At 43.5% G+C, this 27,985-nt stretch overlaps 1 protein-coding gene and 1 pseudogene across 2 annotated transcripts; both read right to left on the minus strand.

The window, feature by feature from the left end:
* Window positions 1-232: 232 nt before the first annotated feature.
* LOC100428148 (large ribosomal subunit protein eL19 pseudogene) lies at window positions 233-1,085 on the minus strand (annotated as a pseudogene).
* Window positions 1,086-1,917: 832 nt separating this feature from the next.
* On the minus strand, window positions 1,918-27,862 carry LOC114670792 (uncharacterized). Of its 2 annotated transcripts, XM_077953655.1 has the most exons (7): window positions 27,528-27,856; window positions 25,809-26,005; window positions 20,849-20,889; window positions 16,232-16,478; window positions 9,028-9,111; window positions 8,055-8,124; window positions 1,918-2,050 (listed from the first exon to the last, which is right to left on the minus strand). In XM_077953655.1, exons 4-7 carry the CDS (start codon window positions 16,298-16,300, stop codon window positions 1,965-1,967), a joined length of 309 nt encoding a protein of 102 aa, XP_077809781.1. In that variant the 5' UTR covers window positions 16,301-16,478; window positions 20,849-20,889; window positions 25,809-26,005; window positions 27,528-27,856; the 3' UTR covers window positions 1,918-1,964. The 2 variants fall into 2 exon arrangements, 1 of the variants encoding a protein (XP_077809781.1); XR_013400912.1 differs by lacking the exons at window positions 16,232-16,478; window positions 20,849-20,889 and having other exon boundaries at window positions 27,528-27,862.
* Between the last annotated feature and the right edge of the window lie 123 nt (window positions 27,863-27,985).

Consider the following 27,985-nt stretch of genomic DNA (forward strand, 5'->3'; position numbering starts at 1 on the left):
GCAGAAACAGAGTGACTTATAGAGAGTAGGTGTGTTCCCAGAGCCAAAGGAAGCCAGTGGGGCACAAAAGTATAAAACAAGGTTGGGCAGGAGCCAGATTATTTAGTACCTTATAGTGTATGGCGTTGCCATTCTATTCTAAAAGATTTAAGCAGTTAGTACATGATCTGATTTATGAAGAGGATATTTGCAAGTAAGTAAGCATTAAAGGTTGGGTTTTAGAGAGCTGGGTTTTTTTCAAGCAGATAAAAGCCTGTTTTATTTGAATGATTGGTCTATGTAATTACTGAGGCCACTATGTATAGACAAGAAAGGAGGAGCTTTATTTCTTGGTCTCTTCCTCCTTGGACAACATCTTGATGATCTCCTCCTTGGCCTGGAGGCACTCATGGAGCTTGCACGCTTCCTTAGTCTTAGGCCAGTGGGCCTCAGCCTGGTCCACCAGGAGCTTCTTACGGGATTTGTCTACCTTCAGCTTGCAGATGATTCCATGAGAATATGCTTGTTTTTGAACACAGTCCCTTTCACCTTCTGGTACAGAGTGTAATACATGTGGCAATCAATCTTCTTAGATTCACAGTATCTTCTAGGCAGCTGGCACAGAATCCTCATTCTCCTCATCCAGGTTACCTTCCCTGGCATTCAGGCATTGGCTGTACCCTCTTGCTTACCTATGCCCAGGTGCCTGCCCTTCCGCTGGGCCAAGGTTTTTCTGGCATCAAGGAGCCTGGGAATGGACAGGCACGGGCTTGCGGATGATCAGCCCACGTTTGATCAGCTTCTGGATTTGCTGATGGGAATTAACATTGGTCTCTGTGAGCCAACCAGACCTTCTCTTTGCCATAGCAAAAGACACTAGAGGCAAACTTCCTCTGAAGCCTGAGCACACGCATGGCTTCAGCTGCAGCAGCAAAAAGGTTTTAATATTCTTAATGTAATTTAGCAGCTCCCTTTTCCAATACGAATTGAGTATTTTTGACAATTTTGTTAATCTCCAAGGATCCTTTGAATGTTCCGAAGTCAAATGTTCTTAGCCTAGGATTTGTGGATTCCTAGAGAGTATATAGATGGGCTCCAGAGGGTCTAAGAGCCCCCTAAAATTATGTGTATATATGCTTATATATGTTTTTCTGTGAGTGGGTCTCTAGCTTTCAACAGATTTTCTTTTCTTTTCATTTTTAATGAGATGGGGTCTCCCACTGCCCAGGCTGAAGTACATAATCATGGCTCACTGCAGTCTCAACCTCCAGGGCTCAAGTAATCCTCCTGCCTCAGCGTCCCAAGTAGCTAGGACTACAGGTGCAAACCACTATGCCTGGCTATTTTTTAAAACATTTTCTTTTTGTAGAGATGGGGTCTTGCTTTGTTGCCCAGCCTGGTTTTGAACTCCTGGGATCAAGCACAGTCCTCCTGCTTCAGCCTCCCAAAGTGCTGGGGTTACAGGCATGAAACACCATGCACAGCTGCAACAAATTTTCAAAGGATTTTATCACACACACAAAAAAAGTGAGTAAGACCTACTTCACATTGAAGTCTTGGCTATACTTTTGGGATAGTAGTGCTACTGTTATCTTAGGGTTCACGACACTGAACAAATTACAGTTCTAGAAAGAAGCAAGTTCTGCCTCAAAGAGATGACACTATGTTGGAGGAGGGCAATATTTACAACAGAGTAGGAAAGAACTTCTTGGAAGAAAAATGTTTACTTGTGTGATGTGAGAACTAGAAGATACCTAGGAATTTACCTGGTACCATCTCACTTACATTACATGTAAGAAAATGGAGATCCAGAGAGGTTAAACGACTTGCCCAAGGTTGTATAGCTGGTTAGGGACTAAAGAGGAATTCGAAACAGGTCACCAACACTCAGTACAGCACTCTGCTCCCCAAGGAAAGGTATACAACGAAACTGGACGATTGAGCTTAAAAGTTTAATAGGACATATGTGTTAAATTTTATTCAACTCAATTACACAAATGCATGCTCATTCCTAAGGAATTGGAAGGAAAGAGGGAAGTAAAGGAGTTCAAAAATGTGTAAGTTCTCAGTCCTGAAAGAGATGAAAAACATCAATGTTAAGATGTACAATCAAAACAAAGTAAACAGCAACAACTTTTTTTTTTTTTTTTTTTGAGATGGAGTCTCACTCTGTCGCCCAGGCTGGAGTGCAGTGGTGCGATCTCGGCTCACTGAAACCTCGGTCTCACAGGTTCAAGCGATTCTCCTGCCTCAGCCTCCTGAGTAGCTGGGATTACAGGCATGCACCGCCACACCTGGGTAATTTTTGTATTTTTAGTAGAGACGGGGCTTCACCGTTTTGGCCAGGCTGACACCTGAGGTCGGGGGTTCAAGACCAGCCCGGCCAACACTATGTTATCCGTCTGTATCTGATCTTTCTGCGGCAGATTTGTGGGTTTTTTGGGGGGTTTTTTTGTTTTTTTTCTTTTTTTTTTGTTTTTTTTTTTTGAGATGGAGTCTTGCTCTGTCGCCCAGGCTGGAGTGCAGTGGCCGGATCTCAGCTCACTGCAAGCTCCGCCTCCCGGGTTCATGCCATTCTCCTGCCTCAGCCTCCCGAGTAGCTGGGACTACAGGCACCTGCCACCTCGCCCGGCTAGTTTTTTGTATATTTTAGTAGAGACAGGGTTTCACCATGTTAGCCAGGATGGTCTCGATCTCCTGACCTTGTGATCCGCCCGTCTCGGCCTCCCAAAGTGCTGGGATTACAGGCCTGAGCCACCGTGCCCAGCCTTCTGCAGCAGATTTGTTAAACAGACTCAGTAAGTTACAAAAACGAGACGATTTTTCACTTATCAGTTTGGCAGTTATTTTAAAAACTGGCAATCCCACAATTGAGTTAACAGTGTGGAGAAATAGACTTTCTCAATACCACTGGTGAGAATATAAACAGGTATTACTCTTCTGGAGGGCAGTTTGGCAATATGCTTACGAACGTCTTTTAAAATGCATACCCAACAATTTTTTTTTTTTTTTTTTTTTTTTTTTGAGACAGAGTCTCACGCTGTTGCCCAGGCTGGAGTGCAGTGGCGCGATCTCGGCTCACTGCAAGCTCCGCCTCCCGGGTTCCCGCCATTCTCCTGCCTCAGCCTCCTGAGTAGCTGGGACTACAGGCGCCCGCCACCGCGCCCGGCTAATTTTTTTTTTGTATTTTTAGTAGAGACGGGGTTTCACTGTGGTCTCGATCTCCTGACCTTGTGATCCGCCCGCCTCGGCCTCCCAAAGTGCTGGGATTACAGGCTTGAGCCACCACGCCCGGCCCAACAATTTTACTTTATGAATTTATCTTGGCCAGGTGTGGTGGCTCACGCTTGTAATCCCAGCACTTTGGGAGGCTCGGGCGGGTGGATCACGAGGTCAGGAGTTCGAGACCATCCTGGCCAACACAGTGAAACCCCGTCTCTACTAAAAATACAAAAATTAGCCGGGAGTTGTGGCAGATGCCTGTAATCCCAGCTACCCGAGAGGCTGAGGCAGGAGAATCACTTGAACCTGGGGGGCAGGGGTTGCAGTGAGCTGAGATGGGGCCCCTGCACTCCAGCCTAGGCGACAGAGCTAGACTCCGTCTCAAAAAAAAAAAAAGAATTTATCTTAAGGAAATGATAGTACTATTTTCAAAGTCATGAATGAGGATGTTAATCATAATAATAATAGCTAACATTTATTGAATATTACCTCATTTAATTCTCATAACTATTAATCTTCCCAGTTTACAGTTAACTTGCTCAGGGTTACATAGCCAATGGGACACAGTGGCTCACACCTGTAATCCTAGCACTTTGGGAGGCTAAGGCAGGCAGATCACTTGGGCTCAGGAGTTCGAGAATAGCCTGGGCAACATAGCCAGACCTCATCTCTACAAAAAAACTTAAAAAAAAAAATTAGCCAGATGTGGCCGGGTGTGGTGGCTCACGCCTGTAATCTCAGCACTTTGGGAGACTGAGGCGGGTGGATCACCTGAGGTCGGGGGTTCGAGACCAGCCTAACCAACATAGAGAAACCCTGCTTCCACTAAAAACTACAAAAAAGTAACTGGGCGTGGTGGCGCATGCCTGTAATCCCAGCTACTCGGGAGGCTGAGACAGGAGAATTGCTTGAACCCGGGAGACAGAAGTTGCAGTGAGCCGAGATCGTGCCATTACACTCCAGCCTGGGCAACAAGAGTGAAACTCCATCTCAAAAAACAAACAAACAAAAATTAGCCAGGTGGGGAGGCACATGCTTGTAGTCCCAGCTACTCAGGAGGCTGAGGCAGGAGGATCACTTGAGCCCAGGAAGTCAAGGCGGCAGTGAGCTGTGATTGTGCCACTGCACTCCAGGCTGGGCAACACAGTGAAACCCCGTCTAAAATATCAAAGGATTTGAACTTCTTTCAAGGCAAGCAATGGAGGAGCCATTGAAAAATTTTTAAACAGGAAAGATCAGATTCACACTTTTCCATATAAAGAATGGTTAGGTGGGGCAGGCATAAAGCAAGACAGGAAACAATTATATGAGTTAGAGAACCAAATGGAAATGAGAAGACAGATACAAGATGTTGAAAAGCTAGAATCAAAAGGACCTTGCAAACAATTAGACATGAGCTGTTAAGGGGAAAAGCAGTGTCAAGGGTAACTCCCAGATTTCTGAGCAAATGAGTGGATGGTGGTGCTGCTTAGTTTGCAGAGAGAAAAGGTAAGAAGTTGAATTTTAAGCATGTCAAGTTCAAGGGGCCTATGGAACCTCAAGAGGAGTAAGCTATTGCATTTATCAATGTCCAAAGGTCAGAGACAGTGTCTGGGCAAGAAACAAGGATTTTGGATTCATTCACCATATTTAATTGTAGTTATGAATGGTCGATGTGACCACAGGAAAGTGAGGCAAAATAATGTTGGCAATCAAGGGAACTGTGAGGTTTAAAGAAATTCATAGGCTGGGCGCGGTGGCTCATCCCTGTAATCCCAGCACTTTGGGAGACCAAAGCGAGTGGATCATCTGAGGTCAGGAGTTCGAGACCAGCCTGGCCAACATGGTAAAACCCTGTCTCTACTAAAAATACAAAAATTAGCTGGGCATGGTGGCGCATGCCTGTAATCCCAGCTACTCAGAAAGCTGAGGCAGGAGAATCACTTGAACCCAGGAGGCGGAGGCTGCAATGAGCTGAGACTGCACCATTGCACTACAGCCTGGGCAAAAAGAGCAAAACTCCGTCTAAAAAAAAGAAAGAAAGGCTCATAGGGAGACTGAGGAGAAACTAGAGAAGTAGAAAGGAAAGCAGTGAAAATGGCTGTTACAGAAAGAGAGCCAAGAAAGAGTTTCAAGCAGGGCAAGAGTGTGTTTCTGGTGGGTTAATACCTCAGGGAAGTCCCGTAAGATAAAGATGAAAATGTATTTCTTTGATTTAGCAATAAATTGACTGGGGAGAGAGTGGTTTTGCTGAAGGCAGTCTTGCAAAGGCGAGATTGCAATGAGCCGAAAAAGGAGTCAGAAGGAATAAAATGGAAACTGTGAAATATAAACCACTCTTTCAAGAAGATTGTTCAGAGAAGGAGAAAAGTCAGATAATCTTGTTAGAGGCAGATGTAGAATATTTAAACCCTACAAAAATCCTAATGACCTGCCAAGCAGTCTAAGGTTTTGTTTTGTTTTAATAAAACAATTCATAACAAATAGGGATTAGACAAATGAGAAATGAGAATTTCTTAGTTGTAATCTCAGGAGAGATTTTTGCTACTTACAGCCCAAACTTTATTTTCAATATTAGATGGAACACACATTTACAGCTCTTCTTAGGGTATTTTGACAAGTCTTTTAATAACTGTGAAGTAAAATATTAATAATAATACAATTGTCATTTCTAACCTCAGGTGTATTTATCTTTTAAAAGGCTGAAAAGGGCCGGGCGCGGTGGCTCAAGCCTGTCATCCCAGCACTTTGGGAGGCCGAGACAGGCGGATCACGAGGTCAGGAGATGGAGACCATCCTGGCTAACACGGTGAAACCCTGTCTCTACTAAAATATACAAAAAACTAGCCGGGCGAGGTGGCGGGCGCCTGTAGTCCCAGCTACTCGGGAGGCTGAGGCAGGAGAATGGCGTAAACCCAGGAGGCGGAGCTTGCAGTGAGCTGAGATTGCGCCACTGCACTCTAGCCTGGGCGACAGAGCGAGACTCCGTCTCAAAAAAAAAAAAAAAAAAAAAAAAAGGCTGAAAAGGACTTTCATAATTTAAAAAAAATGGTGGTAGTAGGGAAAAAGTAAATAAAAGGCTAAAAATATTTATTGGCAGTTCCTTATAATTTTTCTCAATTGTTGATTCACAACTCACCAAAAATTTAAATTTAAGTGACAAATACCTTTTTTTATTCTTGAGTCTCACTCTGTCACCCAGCCTAGAGTGCAATGGGGCCATCTTGGCTTACTGCAACGTCCACCTGCCAGGCCCAAGCAATCTTGCCGCCTCAGCCTCCCAAGTAGTTAGAACTACAGGCATGCGCCACCACACCTGGCTACTTTTTGTATTTTTAGTAGAGACTGGGTTTCGCCATGTTGCCCAGGCTGGTCTCGAACTCCTGGGCTCAAGTGATCCGCCCACCTCTGCCTCCCAAAGTGCTGGGATGGCAGGTTTGAGCCACCATGCCTGTTCCCGTCTAATATTTTATTCTGCCTCAACAATTATCCTAAGGATTATGTCCAACTCTCACAAACTACAGAATGAAATTAAATCTAATTCAATTTAGCAAGTAAAAGTCTTATAGCACCTTTACTAGAAAGTCTATGCAGAAAGGCCAGATGTGATGGCACATGTGTGTAGGCCTACCTACTCAGAAGGCTGAGGCAGGAGGACCACTTGAGGCCTGGAGTTCAAGACCAGGCTGGGCAACATAGTGAGACCGTCTCTCTACCAAAAAAAATTGTTTTTTTAATTAGCTAGGCATGGTGGCATGCACCTATAGACCCGGCTACTGAGGAGGCTGAAACAAGAGGATTGCTTGAGCCCAGTGGTTCCAGATTACAGTGAGCTAAGATTGTGCCATAGATTGTGCACTGTAGCCTGGGTGACAGAGAGACCCCATCTTTAAATAAATAAATAAATAAATCTGTGCAGGAATGGAAAAATTGAAGTATAGTAATAAAGATGCTGTAAAAGTCAAACAATTATGAACAATTTCTTTCTTCCTTCCTTTTTTTTTTTTTTTGAGATGGAGTCTCACTCTGTTGCCCAGGCTGGAGTGCAATGGTGTGATCTCAGCTCACTGCAACCTCTGCCTCCCAGGTTCAAGTGATTCTCCTCCCGAGTAGCTGGGATTACAGGCATGTGCCACCACACCCGGCTAATTTTTGTATTTTTAGTAGAGACAGGGTTTCACCATGTTGGCCAAGCTGGTCTCGAACTCCTGACCTCAGGCAATCTACCCGGCTCAGCCTCCCAAAGTGCTGGGATTACAGGCATGAGCCCCTGCACCTGGCCGTATGAACTATTTCTTTAGGTGAGTTTTGCTTCTTTTTATCTGACCCTGAAGAAAATAATTGGAATGAATACAGTAATTCCCTTCCCCTTCCCCTTTCCCTTCTTTTCGACAGAGTCTCACTCTGTCACCCAGGTGGGAACGCAGTGGCACATTCATGGCTCACTGCAGCCTCAACCTTCTGGACTCAAGTGGTCCTCCTGCCTCAGCCTCCTGAGTAGCTGGGACTACAGGCATGTGCCACCACGCCCAGCTAAATTTTTTCTTTTTTTTTTTGTAGAGGCAGAGTGTTGCTTTGTTGCCCAGGCTGGTCTCGAACTCCTGGACTCAAGCAATCCTCCTGCCTCGGCCTCCCAAAGTATTGAGACTACAGGCATGAGCCACTGTGCTTGGCCTCCTTTTTTTCTGATATAAATAATCTGTTTTTAAAAATTGCTCTTTTTGCAGGCCAGAGATTTTTTTTATGTTTTTTTTTTCATTTTCTGAGTAAACATATGTCTCAGTGTACTAAGTTTTTAAATTCACAGTGGCTTTCTGGACTAACAGTAACAACATTCAGTCACAATATTCATGTTTATAAATGTAAACATTTACCTTCGGAACAGTCTTTAACCAGTAACTGAACCTCTTGTTCAATGTTGGTTAAACAGCAAGATGGGATATTCTGACCAAAAAGCAAAAAAACAATTTTAATTAAAAATACTTTTAAAGTGTATGTAGTCAATTTTCTATTGTCTTGACACAAAAGATCTATTCCTCTAGTTTAGGTAACTGAGTTTTAAGAATATTGCAGCTGGGCACAGTGACTCACGCCTGTAATCCCAGCACTCTGGGAGGCCGAGGCGGGCAGATCACGAGGTCAGGAGTTTGAGACTAGCCCGGCCAACATGGTGAAACACCATCTCTACTAAAAATACAAAAATTAACCGGGCGTAGTGGCAGATGCCTGTAATCCCAGCTACTCAAGAGGCTGAGGCAGGATAACTGCTTGAACCCGGGAAGCGGAGGTTGCAGATAGCCAAGATCGCATCACTGTACTCCGGCCTGGGTGACAGAGCAAGGCTCTGTCTCGGAAAAAAAAAAAAAAAAAATCTCAAACCACTATAGTGGTTAACTATATTTCTAGTTACTATAAAGAAACTAGAAATGTAATGGATTTGAAATCCGATAAACTATCACCACATCAAATCAAATACACAACAGGCAGCTCTTTTGTACAAGGAATATTCTGGGCTTTTAACTCTCACAACCCCCAAGAGTTAGGTATTATTATTTTGTATTTTATAGTGGAGGAAACTGAGGCTGAGAAAAGTTAAAGAGTTTGCTCAAAGACAAATAACTACTAGCAAGTTAGGACTCGAACCCAAGTTTTCCCAAAAGGAGCTTTTGTTGAGAAGATAAACAAAAATACGAATATAAGTTACCACAAATAAAAATTACCACAAACTTAGTTAAAAATAATATTATAAGAAATGCCACTATCTTAGAATGCACTTCTGTGATTACTGGTAAAACTTATCATTCAGATATGAGCTACAAAAGTTAGAAAAAAGGAGAACTTGCTGACCTGGGGCAGAAGATTCAGCCGGTGACAAATTCCAGCTCCACCATACACTGGCTGTGTGGCTTGAGGGAAACATAGTCTCCTCATCTGCAAAATGAAGATAACATCAACCTTCCAGCATTACTGTGAGGGTTAGATGAAGTACCAAGTAAAGCTCCAAGTAGAGGGCCTAGCACACATAGTAAATACTGCATACTGACTCCTTCTTTCTTAGGAAAGGCTTTCCATGGGTCTAAGACCTTGAACAATAGATTGAGTTGGGATATTAAATTGGGAAGCTCATTTCAGGAAGAAAAAAGAAGCACAAGACAGAAATACAGCAGGAAAAATTGTGTTTAAAATAGTTTACCTGATGCAGAACATTTAAATTTAATAGTATATAATAAGCCTGGAAAGCAGTTTGGGCCAAATTACATCAGGCCTCAGTCAAAGAATTTAGACTTTATGTTATAAGTAGCAGGGAATGATGGAGAGCTTGGTTCCTTTGTTTACATTATGCTTTATTGACCTAATGTTTTATTATAAAGCAATACATGTTCCTTGTAGAAAGTCTGTAAATTGGCCAGGCGCAGTGGCTCATGCCTGTAATCCCAGCACTTTGGGAGGCTGAGGTGGGCGGATCACGAGGTCAGGAGATCAAGACCATCCTGGCTAACATAGTGGAAACCCGTGTCTACTAAAAATACAAAAAATAAGCCAGGCGTGGTGGCGGGCGCCTGTAGTCCCAGCTACTCTGGAGGCTGAGGCAGGAGAATGGGAGGCGGAGCTTGCAGTGAGCCGAGATGGCGCCACTGCACTCCAGCCTGGGCGACAGAGCAAGACTCCGTGTCAAAAAAAGTGAATAAACAAAAATAAAAATAAATAAATAAATAAATAAATAAAAATTTAGCTGGGAGTGGTGGCGCAGGCCAAGATTGTGCCACTGCACTCCAGCCTGGGCAACAGAGCAAGAGACTCTGTTTCAAAAAAAAAAAAAAAAAAAACAAAGGAAAAGTCTGTAAATTACAGAGAAGTAGAGATGTGTAAAGAAAAATATACAAAACACCTTATTCAACAGTTACCTTGAGAGATAAATATTTTTATTGTTTTATCCTTTGGTGGAATTTTTTTTCTTTTTTCAGTAGCTTTACTGAGGCATAATTGATAGATAGAAGGTATACGATACGAATTCTAATTCAAGGTATACTATACGAACATTTGATATACATATACATTGTGAAATGATTACCACAATCAAATTAATTAACACATCCTTCCCCACCCATAGCTACTATTTTCCTTTGGTACTATTTTGATTGAGTTGTTTTTTTTTCCACATACACTTGTTATTTTAATACTAATAATAAAATGTATAAGTACATGGAAAACATTAAACACATTTACATAACTATTCTTTTTATGAGAAGATTTGCCTCTTAAAAAAGGATTTGCATATTTCAGATGGTCAGATGGCCAGTGAGAGTTCCCCAAGGCTAGAACCACACATTTTATAAGGTACAATGGTTGCTAATCTTTATATGCATCTTGTCCTATCATTTCAACATATAGTTGTAACACATTTTTCTTTTGCTTTTAATATAGCTAAGTTATTTAATTTCTTTAAAAAATATTGCTACCATAACACTCTCCAGAGATTACCTCTGGGGACATTTGGGTGTATCTTTTCCAGTTTAAAGGTTTGAACTTGAAGATAGATGGAATAAAAGTGGGACTTTAGGTGGCTTACTCTGAGCAAAGCAAATTAGAAAGATGCAAGGAAGATTATAGAACAAGGAAGACCATATTGGGCTGTGGTAGCAATTCAGGCGTAGGTCAAAAACGAGCAAGACTGGTACAGTCACAATGGACATGGAAAGAAAGCAACAAACACAAGAAACAATACAGAGGGAGAACTGACAGGACTTGGCGACTCACGAGCTATGGAAGGTGAAGGAGATGAGTAATGAAAGATGACGCTATGGTGTCACCTTTGGCAATTTACATAAACTTCAATTTCCTCATCTATAAAATGGGGTTAATAATTGTACCTTCCTCATAGGGTTGTTGGGAGGATTAAATGGATGACATCTAAAATGCTTAGCACAAGAACAGGAATGCATTCTTAACCAATAGTAGCTGTCATAGTTTTTATAGATGTTGAATCTACCGTGGCTGGGTTTAAGAATAATGAAATTCTTAAAAGAAACAGGAAAGTCAGGAGAAAGGTCTGATTGAGGTAGAGAGGTAGAGTGGAGCTATATTTTAGACATGTCAAAGTTAGGCTTATGGTGGACAGTCGATTGAAAATATTCAGCAAGAAGCCACCACTGGCAGTGATGTTTGACAGTGGATACATTTTAGGAAGACTTCATGTTCATGAGAAGCAGACACCTGGAGAGTGGATACCACTGCACCATGTCCACATGTCTGCCCGTAACCTCCACTTAACGAGCAGAAATTACCTGATCTAACAAGCAATCTCTACATATCGTTGACTTCCTGGCTGAGTGGCTCTGTCCAGGTAGGACAGACACCCAAGTAATGAAGCACTTAGGTTTTGGAACCAGACAGATCTGTTTGAATCCCAACTCTCCCACTTACTGTTGTCTAATTGCAGGAAAAATAATTTTCTTAACTTCACATTTTCTTGTTTACAAAACGGAGTAATAAAAATTTCTGCCTCATAGCATTAATGGGAGAATTAAATGAGACTATGTAAAATAAGGCCGGGCGTGGTGGCTCATGCCTGTAATCCCAGCAGTTTGGGAGGCCAAGGCGGGTGGATCCCTTCAGGTCAAGAGTTCACGACCAGCCTGGCCAACATAGTGAAACCCTGTCTCTACTAAAACTACAAAAAAAATTAGCCAAGTGTAGTGGCGGTCACCTGTAACCCCAGCTACTTGGGAGGCTGAAGCAGGAGAATCGCTTGAACCCCAAAGACAGAGGTTGCAGTGAGCCAAGATCATGCCATTGCACTCTAGCCTGCGCAACAGAGCAAGACTCACACAGAGTGAGACTCCATCTCAAAAATAAAATAAACCTTTAATAAAACATAAGATGTGGGCCAGGCACAGTGGCTCATACCTATAATCCCAGCACTTTGGGAGGCTGAGACAGGCGGATCACCTGAGGTCAGGAGTTCAAGACCAGCCTGGCCAACATGGTGAAACCTCGTCTCTACTAAAAATACAAAAAAAATTGCCAGGCGTGGTAGTGGGTGCCTGTAATCCCTGCTGCTCAGAAGGCTGAGGCAGGAGAATCGCTTGAACCCAAGAGGCGGAGGTTGCAGTAAGCAGAGAATGAACCATTGCACTCCAGCCTGGGCGACAAGAATGAAACTCCATCTCAAAAAAAATAAAATAAAATAAAAATAAAACCTAAGATGTGATATAAATACCAAGTTATTTTGTTTTGTTTGTTTTAAACAGGGTCTCACTCTGTTTCCCAGGCTGGAATGCAGTGGCACTATCACGGTTCACTGCAGCCTCAACCTCTCCCAGGCTCTCCTCCACCTCAGCCTCCTGAAGTAGCTGGGACCACAAGCGCTTACCACTAAAAAATTGTTAATTGTTGTACTTTTTGTAGAGATGGGGTTTTTGTCATATTGCCCAGGCTAGTCTCGAACTCCTGGGCTCAATGAGTCTGCCCACCTCAGTCTCCCAAAGTGCTCAGCCACTGCACCTGGCCATAAATACCAAGTATTGCTATTAATCATGTCTCTTCTTGAGGCTAATAGTTCGTTTCTATTTCCTCTCCATTCTTTATGGTGTCAAACACGAGAGGCACTCTCTGCTAACTGCTGGTCACTGTGCCTCCACAACTCTGGTTTTCAGCCTCTCCCCATGGCTCAGTCCCTTTTGGAACTTTGTAACCCATGGTTGTGTGAAATTCCAGAAGGCCAAACAGCATCTTTGGAGGAAGATGGTCTGTCAGTCTTTGTTTGGAGAGACCTTCTGTATTAGTTTTCTATCACTGCCTAAACAAATTACCCCAAACTTAGTGACTGAAAACAACACAAATGTATTGTCTCACAGTTCCGTAATTCAGAAGTCAAAAATGGTCTCCCTAATAAAATCAAGGTGTCAGCAGGGCTGCATTCTTTTCTGGAGGCTCTAGGGGATAATCCGTTCCCTCGTCCTTTTAAGTTTCTAGAGGCCATTTGCATTCCTTGGCTCATGGCCTTCTTCCTCCATCTTCAAAACCTGCAACCGCAGCTTGAGTTCTTTTCACCTCATCAACCATCTCTCTGGTTGACTTCTGCCTCCTGCACCTTCTATTAAGGACCCTTGTGATTACACTGGGTCCACCTGGATAACCCAGAATGCTCTCCCTGTGTTAAGATCTGCAAACTAGCAACCTTAATTCCCTTTGCAACTTTATCTCACTTGCCATGTAACATAACAGAGGACAGGTTTTGAGGATTATGATGTGAACATTTTGGGGGACCATCATTTTGCCTACCATACCCTCCACAAAGAAAACTCCAGGGAGCTTTGCCCCTGCTTTGTCTCTCTGTCTTGCAGGACCTAACTGATCCTCTAAATCATGAACCGTCTATCACAATATGATAATTGTAATAATCACAATTGGGAGGCCTTTCATGATAATATTTTTCTTCTGGTCTAAATCTGATTCTGTTCCATGCTTAAAGATTTATTTGTAGCTAAATACAATGACTGTTAACTAAAAATTCTTAAAGAAATAATGATCTTGGCCGGGTATGCTGGCTCACGCCTATAATCCTAGTACTTTGGGAGGCCGAGGTGGGTGGATCATGAGTTCAGGAGTTTAAGACCAGCCTGGCCAACATGGTGAAACTCTCTCTCTACTAAAAATACAAAAATTAGCCGGGTGTGGTGGCAGTCACCTGTAATCCCAGCTACTTGGGAGGCTGAGGCAAAGAAAAAAAGAAATAATGATCCCAGGAAATCCTTTCCAGTATGGGGGAAAAGAAGGTTTATCATCAACCATTCACTTTTATAAATGATATGAATGTCCATTTCTTTTTTTCTTCAAGTCAGAGTCTCACTCTTCTGTCGCCCAGGCTAGAGTGCAGTGGCCCAAGCACAGCTCACAGTAGCCTCAATGTCCCATGCTCTAGCAATCCTCCTACTTTAGCCTCCCCAGTAGCTGGGACTACAGGCATATACCACCATGTCCAGCTAATTTTCTTATTTATTTATTATTTTTTTTTTTTTAAAGAGAGGGTCTTACTATGTTGCCCAGGCTAGTCTCAAACTTCTGGGCTCAAGTGATCCTCCTGCCTCAGCCTCCCAAAGTGCCAGGATTACAGGCATGAGCCACCACACCTGACTGAATGTGTATTTTATTTCTGAAACGAAACCACACCACATGATTGTTACCAATATGTTTCTGTGTTTTTTAGCTGGGTATACCTGTAATACCTGTAGTCCCAGCTATTCAGGAGGCTGAGATGGGAGGATCACTTGAGCCCAGGAGTTTGAGGCTGCAACGAGCGATGATTGTGCCACTGACTGCATGACAGAGTGAGACCCTGTCTAAAAGAAAAAAAAAAAAGTTTCTATTTTTTTTAACAGAACCCCAACAGTGGTGTTTTCATTTTAGATCCGATTGATGATTAATGGACAGCAGAGCATGTCTTAAGAAAGACAGGTGAAAAATATCAGGTTGCAAAGCAAAGCATGTAAATATACCAAAGCCAGAATTTTTTTATTTTTTTAAGGGGTAAAAGGCCATGAGTACTATTTTAGGAGTACCAAAAGTTCAAACGTTGTAGTTGGAAATGGATAAAACCTCAATGCCTTTGAATTTTACACTGAAATTTAGTATTTCTATCTTTTAAGTTCTTTTATCTCAAGGTATATAAATGTGCTGAAAATAAATATGTCAAAATCTTGAGTTGTGGTTTTTTTTTTTTTTTTTTTTGAGACAGAGTTTCACTCTTGTTGCCCAGGCTGGAGTGCAATGGCATGATCTCGGCTCACCACAACCTCCACCCTCCGGGTTCAAGCAATTCTCCTGCCTCAGCCTCCTAAATAGCTGGGATTACAGGTGCCCACCACCACGCCCGGCTAATTTTGTATTTTTAGTAGAGACAGGGTTTCTCCGTGTTGGTCAGGCTAGTCTCCAACTGCCAACCTCAAGTGATCTGCCCACCTTGGCCTCCCAAAGTGCTAGGATTACAGGTATGAGCCACCGTGTCCGGCAAGCATTAAAAATTTTGTTAAAAATTTCAGCATTAAAAAATTTGTTAATGGTTGAGCCTAATTTTCTAGTGGGTAGGTGGCTAGCTTTAGTACCTGATTGAAAGAAAACAGCTTGAAAAACAGGAGAGGCTAGCACTATATTGTTTTATGACTTTGGGCAGGAGACTCAAGAGAAGGAAAGTAGAGAGCTGAACAGGTATTGAGCATCTATTATTGCCAAGCACTGTGTTTGCATACATTATTTCACTGAGTTTTTACAACATTTCCTGTGGATCGCCATTGTTACACTTTAAAGATGAGGAAATTGAAGCTCTGAGATGTTAACAGACTCTCCCACAATCGCACAGCTAAAGGGTAACGGCACTGGGATTAGAGTCCAGTACTGCCTAACTGCAAAACCCATGCATAGGCCCTCCACCCCCCTCAGCTGCTCTTGCCTTGAGGGAGTTCAGTCAGATAATCTCTGATGCCCCTCAAGTTCTACCTGCATGGCCTTTGTGGTTGGGAGGAGAAAGGGGAATCAGGGCAGGGTCTCCGGCACTGTGCTAGGCGGTCTTCTCCTGAGTGGGAAAGCACTGAAACCATGTGTCCTGTCGGAGCTGTACTGACTCCCCGTCCCCTGAAAGGAGGCTGCTGCTACTGGCAACACCGCAACAGACGATGGGACTCTCAGGCCCACAGCCCTCAAAAGGAAGTGAGTCTTCTCATTCTCCTTTGCAGGGCCACTTTTTATACATTTGATTTCCAAAATCAAATCCATCAACATTTACTGTTAAGAATTTTATTGTGCCCAACACTGAGTTAAATGGTATTGTGAGGCTCTATACACGACAGCAAGGAAGTATAAGATATGGTCTGTATTCTCAGCAACTTACAACTAGCTGGGAGACCACAACACACAAAGCAATTTTTAAAGGACACTATAATGCAGGACTGAATTGTGTAGTCCAGATAATATGTACTACCGGAGTGCAGAGAAATGGGAGTTCAGTGGAGGCTACAGTACCCGTGAGAACTGGAGCAGGGACAGTGTTATTCACCTTGCATTCTTGACTAGTCTTTCTTGGCCTTCTCTGTAATTGTGAAATCCTGGTATGACTCTTTCGCATAGTTCAAACATTCTCTGCTTTGCAGGCTGCAGTGATGTCCTTCATATCACGTCATCTGAATGCCACTTCATCTTTATTGGCATGTATTGCATGGGAGGAATAAAACCCCAATGGTATGCAAACACCGTCATGGAGACTTGCTTCAAGCCATGGGAAGTTTCATGCAAAACCAGTTTCTCTGTAGGGCAAATGTTGTGTAAAAGTGCAAGAAGTTTGAGAAACCAGTTAAAGACAAAGCCTGTCACAGCAAGAATGAGATTTGAATGGGGACACTTTCCTGTCTGTGTCAGGGATGGTCTGATGGCCTACTTCCAGCCCCTCACCTCTGCGGCCCCTGTGCTTAAGCACTTCTCTGACAACATAGCCCAGAGACCAAAGGATCTCGTCCAAGGTAGCAGGAACTTCTTATTCCCAAACCCTCTGCCCACTCTCATAGGCCACTCTTTTAATAAGAGGCTGCAGACCCAAAAAATTATTGTAGAATGTTGGATCTAATAGATTTAATAGTCACTACATATTTACTGCATGTTCTGAAACAAGGCTGGATTGAGGAATGTTTTCATTTTAGTTGAAGACACAAAATGAATATACAGGAAACAGCAGCTAAGTGTGCCTGACAGATTAATGGCATCAAGTGCTAAGCCAAGGGTAATTGGTTCAGAAAAATGAGACATTGATAAGTACAGAAGTAATGAGGGAAAGTGTCACCAAGCCAAGGTTTAGGAGATACCTTAAAGAATGGAAAGAATCTGGATTGGCAGGAAAGAGAAATTATGACATTCTAGAAATTATATAGCACCTAATATTTCCTGTGATGAATTATAAATTATAGTAGGAAACCATTATCAAAGGCAGGAAAAGTGAAAGATATATTCATGGAAAACCAAAGCAGTCAGCCTGTCTGGAGGAAGGGTGGCATAAGAATGTACATAGCAAAAATTAGTGGGAAGTAAGATCATCCGAATAAGATGAATTCATCAACATACTTAGGCTGGGCGCGGTGGCTCACACCTATAATCCCAGCCCTTCGGGAGGCTGAGTTGGGCGGATCGCTTGAGCCCAAAAATTCAAGACCAGCCTGAGAAACATGGTGAGACCCTTTCTCTACAAAAAAAGACAAAAAAAAAAATGGCCGGGCGCGGTGGTTCAAGCCTGTAATCCCAGCACTTTGGGAGGCCAAGACGGGTAGATCACGAGGTCAGGAGATCGAGACCAGCCTGGCTAACACTGGGCAACCCCATCTCTACTAAAAATACAAAAAATTAGCCGGGGCGTGTTGACCGGCACCTGTCGTCCCAGCTGCTAGAGAGGCTGAGACAGGCAGGAGAATGGCGTGAACCCAGGAGGCGGAGCTTGCAGTGAGCCGAGATGGCACCACTGCACTCCAGCCTGGGCAACAGAGCCAGACTCTGTCTCAAAAAAAGAAAAAAAGAAACAAACAAAAACATTTAGCGGGGTGTGGAGATGTGTGCCTGTAGTCCCAGCTACTTGGGAGGCTGAGGTGGAAGGATAGCTTGAGCCTGGGAGGTGGAGGCTGCAGTGAGCTATGATCCCTGCACACTGGTGTTGGTGTCAGAGTGAGACGCTGTCTCACAGAAACAAACTTACCAAACATATATCAAGTGCTGATTATACTCGGTCTCTTGCTGCGTAATTATAATAGTTTAAACCTATTAAAGCTTACAATGTGCCTTGCACTGTGTTAAAGTGCTTTACATATATTATCTCATTTAATTGTCACTACAGACTTATGAGGTATATGCTACCTCATAGGTAGTGTATCCATTTTACAGATGAAAGTGATGAAACCCAGAGAGACTAAGGAACTTGCTTCAGGTCACATAGTTACTGGGTGAGAAAGCCTGGTATTGAACCAAGTAAGTCAGCCCAAACATGGGTTCCCAGCACAATGCTAAACTGCCTCCACACATATTACTACAATCTCATAAACTTCCCTATGACATAGGTATTACGACCCCAGTTTTGCAAGCCGGGATTCAAGGTTTCAAGAGTCAGTGAATTGCCCAAGGTCATTCTGCTGAGTACAGGGCTAGGATTTGAAAGCAGATCCACTAACTCCACATCCATTAAACTTCCCATTACAATATAGCCACCTGGCAGAAATATTTCCTCTAATATGGGATCAGATTAGAGGAAATTTTGACAACAAAGAAGAACAAGAAGTCTGTATGAATAGAGAAGAACTTCAGGGTTTTGAATAGACATGATTTGATTAATGAAGGTACTCTAGGTCTGGCCTCAGTCTTTCACAGGGAATTGAATCAGGGAAAGGCTAGACATGAACACTAGATGATATTAGAGGAAGTAAGGACCTAGAAATGGGCATAGGAGAGAGGGAAGGACAGAAACAAGATCAATATTTGAAGGAAAGCCTGATTGTTCTAGGGGCTGAATAGCTGAGAGTGATGAAAGAGGAGATCAAATCAAAGAGGAATTTGCTTCTCTCTATCTAAATAACTTCATGGACTATTGACAGGGACTGACAGTTTATATGAGCTGCGGGTTTGTGGCAAAAAAAAAAAAAAGAAGGTTGTTTTTGGACATGTTGCAATCTGCTTGGCGGAACAATGACCTGCACATTCCAGAGCAAATGGCCAGTAGGCAGTCAGGGACATGGGATTGGAGCTCAGGTAGAGAGCAGAAGCTGTCAATCATATCTGACAAATAAGTTCTGCAAGGACCACTGAAGGGGCAGACAAGTCACATCCCAAGAAAATAGGGTTTTTTTAATAGTCACAATGAGCCAGGAGTCAGCAGAGAACCAAAATACACTATAATGAAAGAGATCAGGCCCCAGGGCAAGCCACAGGTCAAGATGAGTAGTTAGGGACAACGCAGAGATAAAAATTAAAGGAACACAGCAGCAAATCTGATCTCATCAATATCAAGGATAAATGACCACAGAATAATCTTCTGTCCTGTATTTTGGGGTATTCCCCTATTGCAGGAGCTAAATCCACTTAACTGGATGAAGCCCTCAGAATGACCCTGCAGAACAACCAGGAATCTTCCTAGCAGGGAGTACACAGTCTACATTAGCACAGGGAGAGAACAGAAGTTATCAAAAAGGGCCTCTCCACTGAATTGTACATGTAAAAATGGCTAAAATGGTAAATGACATTTATGTAGATTTTACCAAAATTTAAAAGGGAGTGTATCTCTTGAAAAGATAAACATCTATGGATTCCCCCAAAATCTCCAAAAGTTTACCTAATGACCATCTCCTGGACTTCCCCTGTTTGTCAAAGATATTGATTTCCTTGCTCAAGTTGGTGGCTATGGTGCTAAATGGATGAAGGTACTTATGAAACCATGGAGGCTGCAGCTACCTGGTGCCCTTGTCCCTTCCAGTCTAGGAAGAGAATGGGATAGTCAGTTGTGGTCAGTTTGCTGTGGAAACCCCTCTTCTGGCCTTTCTGCTCCCTCTGTCCTTTTTTCAGAACTTTGAGAACATGATACATTGGCCAAAGCCCCACCCTCTGTGACCTCTTCTGCTTGACACAATTAAGAAAATGAGCCATAGAACAACTCAGCCAACACCTGGAAGGGACTTACCTGAGACAGGAACCTGGAAGTCCTGTAACTTCAGTCCTTGCTCACTGCCATGTGCATATGCCCTTAGAATCCTAGGATCCTCCTTCTGACTTTACAGAGATCACCTCCAAACCTATACCCAATTCCTTTCCTGATCAATACATAACATGTTCTTAGTTCAGGGGGCCCTCACAAACCAGGGCAACCCAAAGGTGCTCAGCTCCTACACTCTTGGAAGTAGCAAGGTGGGGCTCCTCTTCATCTTGTAAGTGAGGAAACGGGGGCCCAGGATTGGTTCAATGGCTTGCTCATGGGCGTATACCTGGCTAAATGCAGAAGGGGAAGGAGATGCAGGCCTTCTGATCCAGTCTCCAAACCTCTGTTAGCTAGACAAAGAGATCCCAGCTGAAATATTTGAAATGCTATTTTTACTGAAGCTTTGCTTTTCCCCAGATTTAGTCTCTTTTACTGCCTTTTTCTCAAAACATGTTTAAAATGCTTGGAAATACCAATTAGGGGTCTAAAATAGAATGATAACTGCACTGATCAATTGGGGAAGCTCACTGGTTATCCACAAAACCATCACAGACCGCCTATTATGCTGTGGCTAAAACTTGGACCCACGCCTTCCCGCAGCGTCGTACAGCAGAGCACTCTAGTCCCTCCTATCATTGCCCCATGTTGGCCTTGATGTCTGCCTCTGAAATCCTTGATTACCAATGTCAACAGGCAGTTGGCCAACTTAGGAGGGGCCCTCCAAGGCTATACCAAGATAGAAGAATGACAGTACAGCTCATCATAAACATATTTATCAGGCAAACTTCAGGAAAAACTGGTTTCTCAGGCTTGCCACCTGAAGCAAAATAGTTCTGTGTGAAGCTTGACATGGTGTATATCTGTGGGTCAGGTCAACACATACACAGAAAAAGAATCTTTTTTGTTTTCTCTTTGGAGATTATCCAAGCTATAAAGTTAACCAGAGAAATGAATTACCTGTTTTCATCAAGCCTATGTTTCTTTCCCATGGTCATTTTCTGGAAATGCAAGAATTCAAGTTTAGAACTTCTAAGTCACAGACTCATATACTCATAAAATAGTAGCACTGTATGGGACCTGGAAATTATCTAATCTAGAGTTTAATTTTGCAGATAAGAAAGCTGAAGTTTCCCGTTACTAAATGAATATTGTACTTCAATGCAGGCAGAGATTGCACTCATTTCTTTACAAGCTAAAATTACACTGTTGGCTCCCATGGCACTGGCAGTTAGCCTAAATAAAACCCATAATATTTTTCATATAAACTGCTCAGCTAGATTTTCCACATTCCAGGTTTATACAATCAACTTCTTAAAATTTTGTTCAGGAGTTTACATTTTCCCTTTCTAATTTTACTAGTTTAAACTCTATATGCCAGTCTATGATTTGAATGCTGGCCCTGTCTTAAGCTTTATAAGTATTTGAGAAAGGGAAAGATCATTTGCTAGTGTGCACTTTACAGTGTACCTGTCATCTCTTATTTATTTATTTATTTATTATGTTTTGAGATAAGGTCTCACTCTGTCACCCAGGCTGGAGTGCAGTGGCACCATCACAGCTCGCCGTAGCTTCGACCTCCTGGGCTCAAACCATTCTCTTGTCTCACCCTCCCGAGCAGCTGGGACCACAGGCACATGCCACCATGCATGTAGAAAAATTTTAAACATTTCTAAAATGTTGCCCAGGCTGGTCTGAAACTCCTGGGCTCAGGTGATCCTCCCACCTCAGCCTCCCAAAGTGCTGGCATAACAGGCATGAGCCACAGGCTCCCCTGCAACTTCACTTCTTGCTCACTGCCCTGTGCATATGGCCTTAGAGTCCCAGGATCCTCCTTCTGACTTTATAGAGATCACTTCCAAGTCTATATCTAGTTCCTTACCTGATCAATATATAACATGTTCTTAGGTCAGGGGGCTTCCACAACGCAGGACAACCCAAAGGTGCTCCTGCACTTAGCTATTAGGACAATAGCTAAGTTGTCCTAAATAAAATGCTATTTATGAAAAGCATTAACTTAGGATTCCCCCACCTAGTTTTGTCCTGATTTAATTCCTCAAGGAGGTTTGGTAACTTTTCCTCCCTTCTTACATGAAAGAGCTCTAAAGGGGCCTTTCCTCTCTAAGGGAGAAGAAACTTCTCATAGCTTGTCTCCTACCAGAAGTAGGAGTGACTGGGGTAATGTGGTAAAAGGCTACTATCTAAACTCCAGAGTCAGAAGAATCCTTTCTTTTTTGCTTTTCTTTTTTCTTTTTTTTTTTTTTTTTTTTTGAGACAGTCTTGCTGTGAGACCCAGGCTGGAATGCAAATGATGCTATCTCGGCACTCACTGCAACCTCTGCCTCCCAGGTTCAAGCAATTCTCCTGCCCCAAGCTCCTGAGTAGCTGGGACTACAGGCACACACCACCACGCCCAGCTAATTTTTGTGTATTTTTAGTAGAGACGGGGTTTCACCATATTGGCCAGGCTGGTCTCGAACTCACGACCTCAAGTGATGTGCCTGCCTCGACTTTCCAAAGTGCTGGGATTACAGGCGTGATCCACCATGCCCCGCCAAGAATCCTTTCTTATGTCCATGTTGATGAATAGGTTAGTAGTTTATCTTTCATCAGCTATGAAAATTGCAGGAGTCAAGAAATTTAGGAGTAGGGAGGAAAGAAAAGAAAGATTTCCTAATCTCTTCGTACTCAAAAGGATATCTGCTATATGAAAAACGAGAGTTGAGTGAAATATCTGTGATTACTTTATATATTGTAAGTAGCCTAGAAACCTAAGAATTATCCCTGACTTCTTCCTTCCCTTCACCCCCCATATCTAATAATAAGAATAACTAACACTTATCAAGTACTTACTGTATGCCAGGTACTGTGCTGAGCATTTTATAAGCCTGATTAATAGAATCTGAAAAACAATTATGATTTTAAGATGAGAAGATTGGCACTTTTAAGAGATTACATTACTTGCTTGATTTCATATATCAAGGATGGATGGAGTCAGATTACCACCTAAATTATTGTGACTCCAGAGCCCAAAAGCTTACTCACAATAAATATTAGTCCAGGTCCTCTAGGAGAGCCATCAGACCGTGATATAGCTGTGTCCCTTATGAGACACAGAAGGAAGAATGAAAGGAAAAACAAAAGGGAGAAAGATGTTGGGTAGAAGGAAGGACAAAAGAAGGTTGGTGGGTTGTGGGGAAGGAAGGTTAAGTAGAAAGTTGGTGGGTTGTGTGGAAGGAAGGTTAGGTGGAGGGTTGTTGGGTTGTACAGAAGGAAGGTTAGGTGGAGGGTTGGTGGGTTGTGCAGAAGGAAGGTTAGGTGGAGGTTGGTGGGTTGTGCTGAAGAGAGGTTAGGAGGAGGGTTGCTGGGTTGTGTGGAAGGAAGGTTAGGTGGAGGGTTGGTGGGTTGTGTGGAAGGTTGGTGGGTTGTGTGGAAGGAAGGTTAGGTGGAGGGTTGGTGGGTTGTGTGGAAGGTTGGTGGGTTTTGTGGAAGGAAGGTTAGGAGGAAGATTGGTGGGTTGTGTGGAAGGAAGGTTAGGTGGAGGGTTGGTGGGTTGTGTGGAAGATTGGTGGGTTGTGTGGAAGGAAGGTTAGGTGGAGGGTTGGTGGGTTGTGTGGAAGGTTGGTGGGTTGTGTGGAAGGAAGGTTAGGTGGAGGGTTGGAGGGTAGGTGGAGGGTTGGTGGGTTGTGTGAAAGGTTGGTGGGTTGTGTGGAAGGAAGGTTAGGTGGAGGGTTGGTGGGTTGTGTGGAAGGTTGGTGGGTTGTGTGGAAGGAAGGTTAGGTGGTGGGTTGGTGGGTTGTGTGGAAGGTTGGTGGGTTGTGTGGAAGGAAGGTTAGGTGGAGGGTTGGTGGGTTGTGTGGAAGGTTGGTGGGTTGTGTGGAAGGAAGGTTAGGTGGAAGGTTGGTGGGTTGTGTGGAAGGAAGGTTAAGTGGAAGGTTGGTGGGTTGTGTGGAAGGAAAGTTAAATGCAAGATTGGTGGGTTAGGTGGAAGGTTGGTGGGTTGTGTGAAAGGAAGGTTAGGTGGAAGTTTGGTGGGTTGTGTGGAAGGAAGGTTAGGTGGAAGTTTGGTGGGTTGTGTGGAAGGAAGGTTAGGTGGAAGTTTGGTGGGTTGTGTGGAAGGAAGGTTGGGAGGAAGTTTAGTGGGTTGTGTGGAAGATTGGTAGGTTGTGTGGAAGATTGGTGGGTTGTGTGGAAGGTTGGTGGGTTGTGTGGAAGGAAGGTTGGGAGGAAGTTTAGTGGGTTGTGTGGAAGGAAAGTTAAGTGGAAGGTTGGTGGGTTGTGTGGAAGATTGGTAGGTTGTGTGGAAGATTGGTGGGTTGTGTGGAAGGTTGGTGGATTGTGTGGAAGGTTGGTGCGTTGTGTGGAAGGAAGTTTGGGTGGAGGAATCTTAGACTGCAGTGCAGTATTAAGAAAGTTCAGCAAGGACAATGTAACATCTTGGAACTAAAGTTGCCCATCAGAGGGGTCCCACATTCCCCAGAAATGGGCCTGCCTGAATATTCCTGTTGCACTCAGTCATGAAGTAGCCTTCAAGAAGCATGATCTGAGCAAGAAGCCTTGATGGATTTCAGAATGCAGAATTTGGGGCTATAAGTCAATTATGACTCTGTGAGGTGCACTTTCTTTGGTACCATCTTACATCAAACTGTCTCTTCAAGCAAATCTGCTAGCTTTGTCTTCAGCAAATGTCTCCATCTACTGCCCTAGTTCAAGCCTCTGTCACCATTCACCTAGGCAATTCCAAAAAATGTTTTGTTTCCCTACTTCCAGTCCTAATACCCTTAAAATGATTTCCCACAATGCTACAAGGATGAACTTTATGATACATAAATGCAACTTTGTCATAACTCAGCTTAAGAATCTAGGTGGAGGCCAGGCAGGGTGGCTCATGCCTGTAATCCCAGCACTTTGGGAGGCTGAGGTGGGCGGACTGCCTGAGATCAGGAGTTCGAGACAGCCTGGCTAACCCCATGGTGAAACCCTGTCTCTAGTAAAAATACAAAAATTAGCCGGGCATGGTGGCACACGCCTGTAGTCCCAGCTACTCAGGAGGCTGAGGCAGGAGAATCGCTTCAATCTGGGAGGCGGAGTTTGCAATGCGCCAAGATTGCGCCACTGCACTCCAGCCTGGGTGACAGAGTGAAACTCCATCTCGAAAAAAAAGAAGAAGCTAGGTGGAGATGTCTTTTTGTCAATCTGATAACGGGTACGATGATCCTTTAGCATATGTATGACAAGAATCTTACCAGCTTTCATTAACAAAGCTAATTTCAAAATTGCCTCATATTCTTATTGGTAAGGTCATCATTATGATATTTATATAAGCAGCTATCCCAGTTACCATGTGTCATTTATCTGCTTAAAAGCCTACAAATATTTACTAGGATAACACCTAAGCTTTTGATCACAATAAACTAGGACTCCCAGCACCCAGCCACTTTCTACTTCTCCAGTATTATCCCTGCTACTCCTTTCCTGGCATTTAGTACTCCAAAAACACAGTACCGAACTGTCTGTAGCTTCTGCTATGTTGTACACATCGTCTTCACGTCTTTGTTTATACTCTTCCCTCTACTGGGAATGCCATTGTCTATTTTCCTCCTCCCCTCCTTTCTGTGCCTATTTGAATCTCGTTTTAGACTCAGCTCAGCTACCAGCAGCCTTCCAAGACTCCAATATACCAATTCAAAGATCATTTAGTCCAAGCTCTGTCCCAATTCAGGAATCCTATGTAAAGCATTCAGGCAGAAGGTAATCCAAGGAAGAGCTCACAGTATCACAAGGCAACCAGCTATATCTTTGGACTGTGCTCATGGTCACATAAACCAATGACAGCCACTTCCCATTGTGTTTTATCAGGGAGTCTATCAGTTCCTGTTTCTCCATCTTTTCCGGGTGCAGTGGTTAGAATAATACTCACCTGCAGCTTTAAGATGACTGGAGAGTTAGAAGTTGGGAGGCTGACTGAGAAATTCTCTTAGCAAATCCTATAGAGGTGGACCAAGTGTGGTGGCTCATACCTGTAATCCCAGCACTTTGGGAGGCTGAGGCAGGTAGATCGCATGAGGTCAGGAGTTCAACACCAGCCTGGCCAAAAATGGTGAAACCTCATCTCTACTAAAAAAAAAAATACAAAAATTAGCTGGGTATGGTGGTGCATGCCTGTAATCCCAGCTACTTGGGAGGCTGAGGCACAAGAATCACTTGAAACTGGGAGATGGAGGTTGCAGTGAGTGGAGATTGCACCACTGCACTCCAGCCTAGGCAACAGAGCAAGACTCTGTCTCAAAAACAAACAAACAAAAAAATCCTATAGAGATGATCTCCTGCTTTGAACCTTCAGATCTTGGGTGGGAACAGAAGTGGGGAAGGTGAGGATGAGGAAGGATAGAGCTTGTCAACAAGCCATTGGTCAGGTCCTTCTGGTTGTAATGTCTGAACGTTCTAGCTTTTCATTTCTAAATTCCCTGCCTATGACTCACAGATGTTTCAAGGGGCCTTCAGAATGCCTGTGGACTTTAATATGTGAGAGGCATGGTCAGAGGGAAGGTGTAGTAGATGATAAATCATGAAAGGGTGAAAGAGATAAATCACGAAAGAGATGGAATCTCACCCTGTCGCCCAGGCTGGAGTGCAGTGGCGCGACCTCGGCTCACTGCAAGCTCCGCCTCCCGGGTACACACCATTCTCCTGCCTCAGCCTCCCGAGTAGCTGGGACTACAGGTGCCCGCCACCATGCCCGGCTAAGTTTTTGTATTTTTAGTAGAGACGGGGTTTCACCATGTTAGCCAAGATGGTCTTAATCTCCTGACCTCATGATCCGCCCACCTCGGCCTCCCAAAGTGCTGGGATTATAGGCGTGAGCCACTGCGCCCAGCCGGAGGAGGCTTTTTCTAAGTATGAAAACTTGGCAATATTTGTCTATAAAATCCAGAAGTTGTCATAAAGATTAATAAATATGACTATTTAAAAATGAGAACTTCTGAATTAAAAAATACAACAAAGTCAAAGACAATTGACAATCTGGGAGAAAAGTGGGCAACACATACTATCTATATATGTTCTCATTCCTTTAGTATAGATGAAGCCTTCAGAAATCTGTAAGGTAGGCTGAGTGCAGTGGGTCATGCCTGTAATTCCAGCACTTAGGGAGGCCAAGGCGGGCGAATCAACTTGAGGGAGGCCGAGGCGGGTGAATCAACTTGAGGTCCGGAATTCAAGACCAGCCTGGCAAACATGGTGAAACCTGGTCTCTATTAAAAATACAAAAAGTAGTCAGGCGTGGTGATGGCGCACACCTGTAATCCCAGCTACCCTGGTGGCCAAGGCAGGAAAATCACTTGAGCCTGGGAGGCAGAGGTTGCAGTGAGCCAAGATCATGCCACTGCACTCCTGCCTGGGCCACAGAGCTAGACTCTGTCTGAAAAAAAAAGAAAGAAATATGTAAGGTAAAGCCAACTACCCATAAAAGAATAAGCAAAGGAGACCGGAAGCGGTGGCTCACACCTCTAATCCCAGCACTTTGGGAGGCCAAGGCAGGTGGATCATCTGAGTCAAGAGTTCAAGACCAGTCTGGTCAACATGGAGAAATCTTGTCTCTAGTAAAAACACAAAATTAGCCAGGCGTGGTGGTGCATACCTGTAATCCCAGCTACTCAGGAGACTGAGGCAGAAGAATCACCTGAACCCGGGAGGCAGAGGTCGCGGTGAGCTGAGGTTGTGCCATTGCACTCCAGCTTGGGCCACAAGAGCTGGTCACTCCGTTTCAAAAAAAAAAAAAAGAATGAGCAGAGGACATGAACTGGTACTTCTCAAAAAAAGAAATATGAATGCACCCAATGCACACATAAAAAGAAAACTCAATTTCACTGCTAATTCAAATAATGCAAATTAAGATAGCAATAAGATGCAATTTTTAACCAAATTGGCAAAGCTTTAAAAGTTTAATAACAAAACATGTTGATTGGCAAGCAGGGAAACACATTACCGGTGGAGGTATACATATTTATAATACTTTTGGAGGAAAATTTGGCAATATTTCTTTTAAAAAAATCCTTTTGGCCGGGCGCGGTGGCTCAAGCCTGTAATCCCAGCACT

This window comes from Macaca mulatta, chromosome 11 (assembly GCF_049350105.2).
Source record: "Macaca mulatta isolate MMU2019108-1 chromosome 11, T2T-MMU8v2.0, whole genome shotgun sequence".
In the NCBI taxonomy this organism is placed as follows: domain Eukaryota; kingdom Metazoa; phylum Chordata; class Mammalia; order Primates; family Cercopithecidae; genus Macaca; species Macaca mulatta.